A 10,768-nucleotide genomic window follows, 5' to 3' on the forward strand; every position below is an offset into this window, starting at 1 on the left:
GAACAAATGCAAGTCACCAATAATCTTCATGAGCAGAGTCAAGTCAGCACCGATCTTCTGGAATCCAGTATAAACACCATGCGACCAGAGTTTCGTCACTTCTCTGAGGAACTACTTGAGCCTCTCCACGGCTCTGATGAACTACCAGAGTCTCTCCTCGCCTCTGCGGAACTTCCAGAGACTCATCATGTCTCAGTCGAACTCTCTGAGCACCTGGCTGTTCCTGTTGTGGCCACGGAGGCTACCCCTAACATGTTCATGTTCTATATTTCAGACTTACCCAACCAGACTTGTCCTCCTCTTGGTCCGGCCGCACGGATGTGGTGGTCTTCTGCTCTGCCCTGGGTGCCTTCTGCCTCGACCACAAGGATTTGGTGGTTTTCTGCTCTGCCCTGGGGGGCGTCTGGTTCGACCACACGGACGTGGTGGTCTTCTGTTCCGCCCTGGGGAGCTTCTGCCCTGACTACATGGTTGTGGTGGTCTTATGCTCCGCCCTGGGGGCCTTCTGCCTCGACCACAAGGATGTGGTGGTCTTCTGCTCCGCCCTGGGGGGCGTCTGGTTCGGCCGCACAGTTATGGGGGTCTTCTGCTTCACCCTGGGGGACTCCGGTCTCCACCACAGGGACGTGGGGGTCTTCTGCTCTGCCCTGGGGGGCATCCGTCCCGACCACATGGTTGTGGTGGTCTTCTGCTCAGCCCTGGGGGGCTTCTGCCCTGACCACACGGTTGTGGTAGTCTTCTGCTCCACCCTGGAGAGCGTCTGTTCTGACCACACGATTATGGTTGTCTTCTGCTCTGCCCTGGTGGGAGTCACGTGATGTCCTTCTTGGACTTCTGTGTTTGTGTTTATTTTTTGTTGTTCTTCTGTCTGTGTCTTTCTATCTGTTTCCTCCTATGGACCTGGCCCTCCATCCCTCCCCATGATCCACCGCCGGTCCACCTCCCTCCTGGGTTTCTTGTCTGTGTCTTTCATTCTGTTTCCCTCTAAGGACCTGGCCCTCCGTCCCTCCCCCTGATCCTCCACTGGTCCACCACCCTCCAGGACTCCTTGTTTTGTGTTGCACTTCTCTTGTCTCTGTTTCCCCATTTTACCTTGTCGTCTTGTCTCTGTTTCCTCATTTTACCTGGTCATCTTGTCTCTGTTTCCCCATTCTACCTGGTCCTCTTGTCTCTGTTTTACCATTTTATCTGGCCCTCCGTCCCTCCCCCTGATCCTCCGCCGCTCTACCTCCCTCCTGGTCTCTTTGTTTCTTTGGTTTTCCCTTGGGTTCGGGTGGAGCATCTGGCAGCTGCTCCATGGAGGAGGGGGTACTGTCATGCTGTCTAGTCTCTGTTTCCCTGGGTGTCCACTAGTGAGCTCACTTCCCCTTAGGCACTTCACTGTAGGCACTAGAATTCCTCTAGTCTGGTCCTGTCTTCACAGTAATTGCACTCCTGTTAATTGCATCATGTGCAGGATATCTATTGTCATTAGCCTCCCTATATATTCCAGTCTTTTCCTGTTGTTTGTATGGAGTCCTTACCCTTCGTGTTACCAGCTTTCGCGTATTCCGAGTTCCTTAATTTTCTTCTCGTCCTCCGAGTTCCAGTTCTATTCCCTTTCCTGTTCCCTTCCTTGTTTGTTTTTTTGTTTGTTTGCTTTGGACTTCTGTATTGGTTTTGACCTTGGCTTGTTTTTGGATTACGTTTTGGATTACCCCATTTAATAAATACCTGGATTTGGATCTCTCTCTCTCCCTGTGTCTCTCTGGGTACACGAATCGTCACACAGACTCATCCGGATTACAGCAGTTACTGCTGTCTTCACAGAAGATTTGCTTTCAAATATTTCAACTCAAATAAATATTTTATGTCTAAATATTTACTTATGTGACAATTAGCCGTGTAATAAGCGGGATAATGTACATCCAGATGGTTGTTCTCGAAGAATAAACCCCTTCAGGTTGCCTGTCGTTGTTTATTCTGCGAGATCAACCGGCTAAATGTAGCTGCATTATCCCTTAATTATTCAATAAATCCCTTTCTTTAATTAACCATTAACCTTGCATATCAATTATTTCGTTTTTTATTCTTATAAGTAAATTTTATATATTGTATAAAAATATACAAAAACACTATTATACAATAATTGTACAATTAGTTAAGTTCTTTACAAACTATATTCTGGCATGACAGTACATAAATAAACCACAACATTAACACTGATATTATAACTAGGGCCGGGACTTTAACGCGTTAATTGAGATTAATTAATTACACAAAAAATAACGCGTTAACTAAGATTAATTAATTACAGGAAAAAAAATTCCAGAATTTCTGAAATTTTCTATTTCTAAATTGTTTCTAAATATGCTATTGCTACACTTCATGGCAAAAATTGCACTGGTCTGCTAGACTTGGTTGAACAAAAATAAACTATTTTGTTGCTTAAGCTTATGTATTCAGTCATTATTCAATGGTATACTATAAATCCATGTGAAAAAAAATACTTCTCACTGTTCTCAGGTCAAATATTTATATGTGATTAAAATGCGATTAATTTCGATTAATTAATTACAAAGCCTCTAGATAATTAGATTAATTTTTTTAATCGAGTCCTGGCCCTAATTATAACATTTAACAGACGTATGTGTGTGTGAAAGAATGTGAGCATGTGTATGAATGACAAGAGTGTAAACTCCATCTCTAATAAACAACACAGAACAAGCATTTAACATTTTGTTTTTACAAATTATACACTTACAGTTTGTTTTATAGTCCATGAATACAGATCATGCATCAATGTAAATTTTCATGATCTCTTTAGCATAACTGATGAAGTCAAGAAGCCCCATCAGCACAGTATGTGGCACCTTTTACATCATCCAGGGCAGCGTCCTGCTTTAAAACCACTATTGTATCAGTTAAGAGGAAATTACATTCTTTTCTTTGACCATGCATTCATTCCAGTCACCGCCTGTTCTTTATCAGTGGACTAAAAAGAGAAACACATTTGAAAAAAGAAAACAGAGTTGGGGAAAACGCCTCCCTTAAAGACTGTGTATTTTTTTTTTTTTTGTTCTCTATGAAATAGAAGTTAAATGTGTCTAGAATTGATATCCTAGTTTTAAGTGACAATGACATCAATTATAAAGAGCCTGTCCTCCAACAAAAAACGACTATATAGGTCGTTTGTGCAAGCAATGGGTTGTATTTCAGGGATTTGGACAAACGACCTATGCAAGTGTATTGGTTGGAGTACAGGTTGATTATGAACCAAGTGTGTAATGTCCAGAGTTTTAATGTTATTAGATTTTTGACAAAAATTTAATGTAACAAGGTGGTGTTTTTGAGTGGGGAAAAAATCAAATTTGCATTGACTGTGGGGCACACAGTCAATGCAAATTTGATTTTTTCCCCACTCAAATCAATTGACAGCAATTTTCTTTATTTGTTTACAGCAAAATCAGAGTACAGTTAGTTTTAAATTATAGATTTAGATGATAAAACAAGCTAATAAAACAGTAGAAAAGTATGTATCAATGAACCATGCTAAAAATAAAATAATTAAAAAAAATATTGTTAGCTGATGCTAACTAGATAGCTAACTATAGCTGATGCTAATTTGAGGTAATTTTCTTAAAACAAAAGATGAGATTTTCAGAAATGAATAACTGCAGTACTAGGAGCGATGCCGCTTGGGTAAGTTTTTACTCCAGTTTTGGGTAAACAAAACATTAAATTATGCCATTCTGAAATATTATTAAATATATTTTTTTCTTAAATAACTACTGGCCTACCATACTTATATCACATATAATCTGTGATGTTTTAAGCTTTAAAACACTTGAAAATTAGATCACTTATACTGTGAAATCCGTTTTCTCTCAGGAATGTCACCAGTGTTGTGAAGCTGTTTTACTTAGGCCATATTCCACCTGAACAATGCAATATGTTTAATCACTGTTCATCTTTAAATAGCACATTTGTACAGCATGGTATTTTTTCCACTATATTTTTAGTGCCACATAGTTATTATTATTTTAATTTATTGTCTATTCTCTTTATTATTAGTATTATAGGCATATCTATTATAGCCTATGTCAAATTATGTCTGTCACCAAGACAAATTCCTTGTGTGTGAACACACTTGAAAATAATTCTGATTCTTTTTTGGGGGGAAAAACAGTAGGGATGTTTTACCCCACTGTTTAGAAAGCACATATGTGAATGATTGTATTCCGATTATTTCCATTTATTTTATTTTTCATATTAACCACAAATAATCACTTGTTCAGCTGTTCATGATATTTGACAATGTTCACAAAATACAGTTAGATGTTCCCCAATAAGATTAAATGTAATATCCAATTTATTGCGTCCAGATCTGGTCATTATTGTAGGCCTTTCCTCTGTCCTTTGTAGTGCCATATCATTTTTTGAAATGCGTAGATGTCTTCCTTTTAATTCTCGGTTCCACTTCTTCGTTGTGTGAAAGCAGCGGTTTACATAAGATTTCACTAGCTAGGACCACGCCACAAACAAGCTATGAAGCTGTTAGTTGAACAGGGAGTTGGGGAAGAGTAGGAAAAGGATGAAGGGGTCGAGGGAATGGGATGATGGTCAGGTTGATCAGGGCATCTAGAATTGATGGCTTAGAGAGACTCAGAGTGGGGGTATGTTCTCTAGCATACATCAAGGCCAGACAATTAGGACCCCCCGATACAACCTGATAGAAAGATAATGTGGGATAAGGTTGGCTAAATGGATGAGAAAGGGAGGGAAGGGTGGGTTTGAGAGAACGAGACTAGCAGTATGGTATGAGGTGACCCGATATATATGGGGGTTTCAGAAGGTCAGGTGATTGTTTGGGGTGTGCCCCTGCTCCTGAACATCTGTTAAACAATTAACTCCATGTGTTAGTGCCATATACATTCGGCTTTGGCAGCAGGCTGTTAGCCTATTATTTGTTCTCCCAGGTTATGAAAACTCAAATAAATGTGAACATTGTTTTCCCTTTGATGCTTTAATAGTGGTTTACTACACATATGCAAGTTTCTGTGGTATCAATTTCCCCACTTTGATGTCCCACCTCTTCCTGTTGTTTTGTTATTAAGTTTGTTAGTTTGTCTCTATAGGCTCCTTTGGGTTTCCACAACACTTTCTTTTAAATTAAGTTTTTTTTTACCTTGGCTTCGGAGTTTTTTTATTTACTAGCCTATAGCCTTTTATTTTACTATAAACTTGCAGGAATTATTTTAGTCCAGGTTGCAATACAACCCAAGCACATGCATAGAGTCCCAAACCTTCAGATAGTGACTATTTAAAGTTTCCACATTATATTTAGTAGTAGCTTATCAGTGGTGACTCAAGTCGATGTCCATATGGCAGAAAAATCAAGCAGTTATTTGATCTCATGTAATCAAACTGATTATATTTTGTGGTCAAACTTTATTTTTGAACCTATTTATGTATTTAGTAACCTCTGGCCTTGTCTTTACTTAATTTGGTATAATAATTATGTATGCATATTTAATGTAACTGACCACTTTGTAGATTAGTGACTGTTAGAGAAGACTTAAAAAAGAAAACGTTTTTAGAAAGTTTTAATTGTACAGTGTAACGTTTTTATGATTCTTCACCTTTTCACTGATGCACTTTTTCAATTGAATAAAAGTTTGCATAATTTTGGTAGCTGACATTCACAATGTTTTTTTGCAACATACTGAGATGCTTTTTTGAGATTACAGTATATCCTGACTGTCCTACAAACAGCAGTAATGTTTACACGAAAAGGTTACAGGAAGTCTGTGATGTCACGAAAGGACAGACAATACAGAGGTGTACAGTATAATCTTGCAGTTGTTTATGAAGGCAGGCCAATGATTCACAGACTGCTGAGATGATGATGGTTTTGTGGATATCTGTCATGCTTCTAAATGAAATGTGTAAGTTTGTAATACGTGTGCTGTATCTAAATGCATTTCTTTAATAATTTTCTTTAATAAACAAAGGTAAGTAACCTCCACTTTTCTATAATTTCATATATTTTTTAACCTCTGTAGAGAACTTTTCTAAAGAATTGTTTTGAACAAATAATTAATATAATTAATGAGGGCTATATTTTTTGTCTAATTCAATAGTTTTATTCAAAGAATGTATTACCTTGAACTAAGGATTTATTTAATTGTTTATGAGTATTTATTTGCCTCTTGAATTTTTTTTAAACATCTCATAAATTATGTAAGTCATTATGGGGAATAGATTTTTTTTTTTACTTATATATATCTAAATTTAACATACTCACAAGAACATTGTTCTTTAAAATATGAGCTTACTGTATAACTCTGTCACATAGATGAAATGACATTATTTTCCTTTTTTTCTCTTTTTCCTCCCTACAGACCCAACACATTCTAATGATTTTTATCAACCAGATCCAGTGATAATGGTCTCTGCTGGGGACAATGTCACTCTGCGCTGTTTTTTTCTGATAGATCACACAGATCCAATTACTTGGTACAAGCAAACCTCTGGACACCAACCACAACTTGTTGGGATGGTGCAGACATTTGCCATAACTCCTAATTTCTTCGACAACTTTAAATCCTCACGTTTTAGCATTGAGACAGACATAAAAAAATGTCATTTAAGGATTTCAAATGTCACTTCATCGGATGAAGCAATGTATTACTGTGGCTGGAGAAAGTATGAAACTCTCTTTACTAGAGGCACATACTTGGCTTTGAAAGGTTTGTGTTTTATTCTTGAGGAGTACATTTATTGAAGATTCAAATAATGTAGTCAACTTGTTACTTGTTGTCTCCAGTAAATAATACTAGAAATACTATCATTCTGTAATAGTATTTCTATAATATTACAATATAATTGTATTTGTTACATATGATTATTTGCATTTAATTTAAATTCTAAAATAAGACCTTTGCTGAAACATGTGACTTTGTATAAAATGTCTCCATGTCTGTTTAGGGTCAAAAAACAACCAATATAAATCCAAGGTGTCTGTTCTTCAGCTTCCCGAATCAGAGCCTGTCCAACCTGGGGACACAGTGACCCTGCAGTGCTCTGTGCTGTATGAACACAGCACCACAGATATCCGGATGTTCTGGTTCAGATCCGATTCAGGAAAATCTGTTCCAGAAATCCTCTACATTCATAATCAGTCTAATAATTGTGAGACTGATTCTACACAGAGCTGCACTTTCAAACTGTTTAAAAACATTAGCAGCCAGATGGACACGGGCACTTACTACTGCGCCGTGGTCACCTGTGGAAAAATTCTCTTTGGGAATGGGACAAAAATAAATATGGGTTAGTGCCAAATTATTTTCTGATCAGGCTTTAAATTTTTTTCAGACAAAACACAGCCTCTGTATATGCCAATTGACCAAATATTGGTATTATTACTAATATTTAATTAATTCATAAAGTTGTATTCATTTAATTCTTTTAAATGTTTAATATAAATCATAAATTTAAACCCCTGCAGTCGACACAGCACATTCACATACACACAATATATTTTGTCGTACTGTCTTGCAGTAAATCCAGTGGATCCTCTGGTGATTATTTTGGGTGTGTTATTGGGTGTTTGTATGATTGTTATCACTGCTCAAGCTGTTTTAAGTCATAAAAAGGAAAGATACCACAATAACAAAGGTGAGCATTTTGATCTAATTTCTCTTCTTAAAAAAAAAAAAAAAAAAAAAAATATATATATATATATCTATATACAGTAAAGACCAAAAGTTTGGATACACCTTCTCATTCAAAGAGTTTTCTTTATTTTCATGACTATGAAAATTGTAGATTCCCACTGAAGGCATCAAAATATGAACTAACACATGTGGAATTATATACATAACAAGAAAGTGTGAAACAACTGAAAATATGTCATATTCTAGTTTCTTCAAAGTACCCTCCTTTAGCTTTGATTACTGCTTTGCACACTCTTGGCGTTCTCTTGATGAGCTTCAAGAGGTAGTCACCTGAAATGGTCTTCCAACAGTCTTGAAGGAGTTCCCCGAGAGATACTTAGCACTTGTTGGCCCTTTTGCCTTCTGTCTGTGGTCCAGCTCACCCCTAAACCATCTCGACTGGGTTCAGGTCCGGTGACTGTGGAGGCCAGGTCATCTTGTGCAGCACCCCATCACTCTCCTTCTTGGTCAAATAGCCCTTGATGCTTTCAGTGTGATTTTACAATTTTCATAGTCATGAAAATAAAGAAAACTCTTTGAATGAGAAGGTGTGTCCAAACTTTTGGTCTGTACTGTGTGTGTGTGTGTGTCTATATATATATATATATATATATATATATATATATATATATATATATATATATATATAAGCTTACTTTAATGGGCTTAAATAAAAATCACTTTGTTGGTAATGTAAATGATAGTAAAATGACCAGCAAAAAAAGTATTAAGAAATTTTCTTCCTGAAATGAGCTTTTTTTTAAGTTATCTGACAAAATTATTATTATTATTATTATTTTTTTTTTGCAAAAGCTTCCATTGTAAGGTTGTTGTTGTTTTTTTTTTTTTCTACCAGAAAAAAGTCTACAAGACATTGAAAAAGAACGTCCCTCCAGTCAGGTGTGCGTCATAAATCAATTTCAATTCTGTCATCTATTTTATATATAACACAGCCCTGCATCTTAAAAGTAAAAATAAAAATAAGATCAAATAAAATATGCTGACCCCCCCCCCCCCCCCCCAAATAATGAATGAACATTTTTCATGGCAGTATTAATAAAGAATACTTTAAAAAAGCATAAAATATATGTATCAGTTAACCCTGCAAAAGAGTGGAAAAGTATGTTCATGTACTCATTGAATGTCAAATAATTTTACATAAATAACATAAAAGTTTAAAAACGAGCTTTTCCCCAAAGAAATTCTAATGTAAATTTTCTGTTGCTGCTTGGATGTGGTAAAAACTAAATAATTTATATTGTCTTCTGTCACTGACCATAATTCTTACATTGAAACCTCGAGATATGATCATAAAAATCATTCATGCATGTGAAAATTGGCTAAGCATTTAGCAAATGTAACCTTGCTCAGAAGAAGATATGAATCATGTCTTTGTCACAGTTTTTCTGCTGATCAAGGCATTATACAAGACTTTTGTTTCAAGACAAGAATAGTTGCCAAAAACAAAAACATGTAATGTAATGTAATGTATCTATGTAATGCATGTATTTATTTTGTGAAAAGTTTGATGTGATATAATATTTTGAAATCAGCACCCTCAAAATATAATTTAGCCAATATGATGCAGGGTGGTGTGATTTGTAATTTCATATAATGTAATGATTTAATTTTATTTTAAATTCAAGTGTACATTTAATATTAAATAAAACATAGATTTTCATTTTTTCTTCCATCTTCTTTTAACTGCATCTTTATTTTAATGTGTTACTTCTTAGGACCATGATGCAGTGGAGTTGAGTTATGCTGCTTTACATTTTAAGGAGAGAAAAAACAGAAGAGTGCAAAAGAATGGGGAAACAGCTCAAGTGTACAGCCTGATCAATAACCCCCATGAGACCGGCTATAGTGTAGCTGAGTACAGAAGTGTATAGAACTAGAGAGCAAATGTATGGTGAATTATTTACTAACTAGCTAGATGTGTGTTTTTGTTATTACATTGTTGCATGAATTTTTGTAATAAAATTGTGTACATAAAACATATTTGAATTTACACAGTTGTGATTACATTTTTTATTAACCCCCAACCTCTCTCCCAGACAAAATTAATTTAGCAGTCCCCATTAAATGGAACATAAAAAGTTGCCAATGCTCATTTATTCAAATTTTAAATTCTACTGAAAAAAAAAAACTATGCTGAATTATCAAATATACAGTACTTATACAGTAATTGTTACAAATGTGTTATGTTAAAGGAATATAGCCAATTGTTCCTCTTTTTTCAGTCTCAAATTATCCTCATTTTATTGTGCATCATTGTCCCCTCAAGCTTCTTGATCTTTATTGGCATCAAAAACTGGATGTGTGACTCTGTAAAAAAATAATAATAATACAAATAAAATAAATACAAAATTAGAAGAGGTTAGTGCAAACTGAAGGCCACAATCTTAGATTTTCATCTGTTAAAATAAAAGCTCTGGTGTGATTTTAATTGATTTTACAGTGATTCAAAAATTACATAAATATGTGTAAGCATCAGCGCTTGAATTTTATGAATGGTTTAGATCACAAGCTCCTCTGAAACTTTTGCTCCTAGAAATCAGAAAATGTTGCATTTATAAAACACATTCTGACTTCACAAACAGAAATTTGGAGAAAAACAAAAAACAATGAATTTACCTTTTGTGTCCGACATTTCAATATGGACGGGTGTGTTTCCTCTATGACGCTAACTGGAGATGGAATAAACTGGAGATAAAGCTATAAAAAAGATACATTAATTTAGATTAACATTGACTGAGGATTGCCTTTTATAACTAATAATAATCAACAGTTATTTTTGAAAGGCCATCACTTGCAAATATAAGGCTTACTCTATGTTGTTAACATAAACAGTGGTTTTATACCTATTCTTATCAAATGAAAGTACTCTTTCTACAATGTTATGAGTTTTGTAAATTTGCGGATACATCATTTGAGGTTACAGGAGTGCAGAAGAGTATTAAAAATATATAGTGTAGATTATGTGATGCATAATATGAAATATAGGAAAACAGACCCTTTTGTTGTTTAATCCTGATTAACAGACATATGATCCACATGACAGATATTCC

The 10,768-nt window shown here is 35.5% G+C and overlaps 1 protein-coding gene across 2 annotated transcripts; it reads left to right on the forward strand.

The window, feature by feature from the left end:
• Positions 1-5,853: 5,853 nt before the first annotated feature.
• On the forward strand, positions 5,854-9,637 carry LOC113081410 (uncharacterized). 2 transcript variants are annotated; one of them, XM_026253515.1, is made up of 6 exons: positions 5,854-5,927; positions 6,384-6,731; positions 6,970-7,311; positions 7,543-7,659; positions 8,554-8,597; positions 9,434-9,637. In XM_026253515.1, the coding sequence occupies exons 1-6, from the start codon at positions 5,882-5,884 to the stop codon at positions 9,587-9,589; spliced, it is 1,053 nt and encodes a 350-aa protein (XP_026109300.1). In that variant the 5' UTR covers positions 5,854-5,881; the 3' UTR covers positions 9,590-9,637. The 2 variants fall into 2 exon arrangements, with proteins under 2 accessions (XP_026109300.1, XP_026109301.1); XM_026253516.1 differs by having other exon boundaries at positions 5,908-5,993.
• The last annotated feature ends 1,131 nt before the right edge of the window (positions 9,638-10,768 follow it).

Source organism: Carassius auratus, unplaced genomic scaffold, assembly GCF_003368295.1.
Source record: "Carassius auratus strain Wakin unplaced genomic scaffold, ASM336829v1 scaf_tig00034264, whole genome shotgun sequence".
NCBI classification, from domain to species: domain Eukaryota; kingdom Metazoa; phylum Chordata; class Actinopteri; order Cypriniformes; family Cyprinidae; genus Carassius; species Carassius auratus.

Coding starts and splice junctions, on each gene's coding strand:
- LOC113081410 (XM_026253515.1), top strand. CDS start 5,882: ATGATGATGGTTTTGTGGATATCTGTCATGCTTCTAAATGAAATGT. Junction 5,928..6,383: donor CATGCTTCTAAATGAAATGT/GTAAGTTTGTAA, acceptor TCCTCCCTACAG/ACCCAACACATTCTAATGAT. Junction 7,312..7,542: donor TGGGACAAAAATAAATATGG/GTTAGTGCCAAA, acceptor ACTGTCTTGCAG/TAAATCCAGTGGATCCTCTG.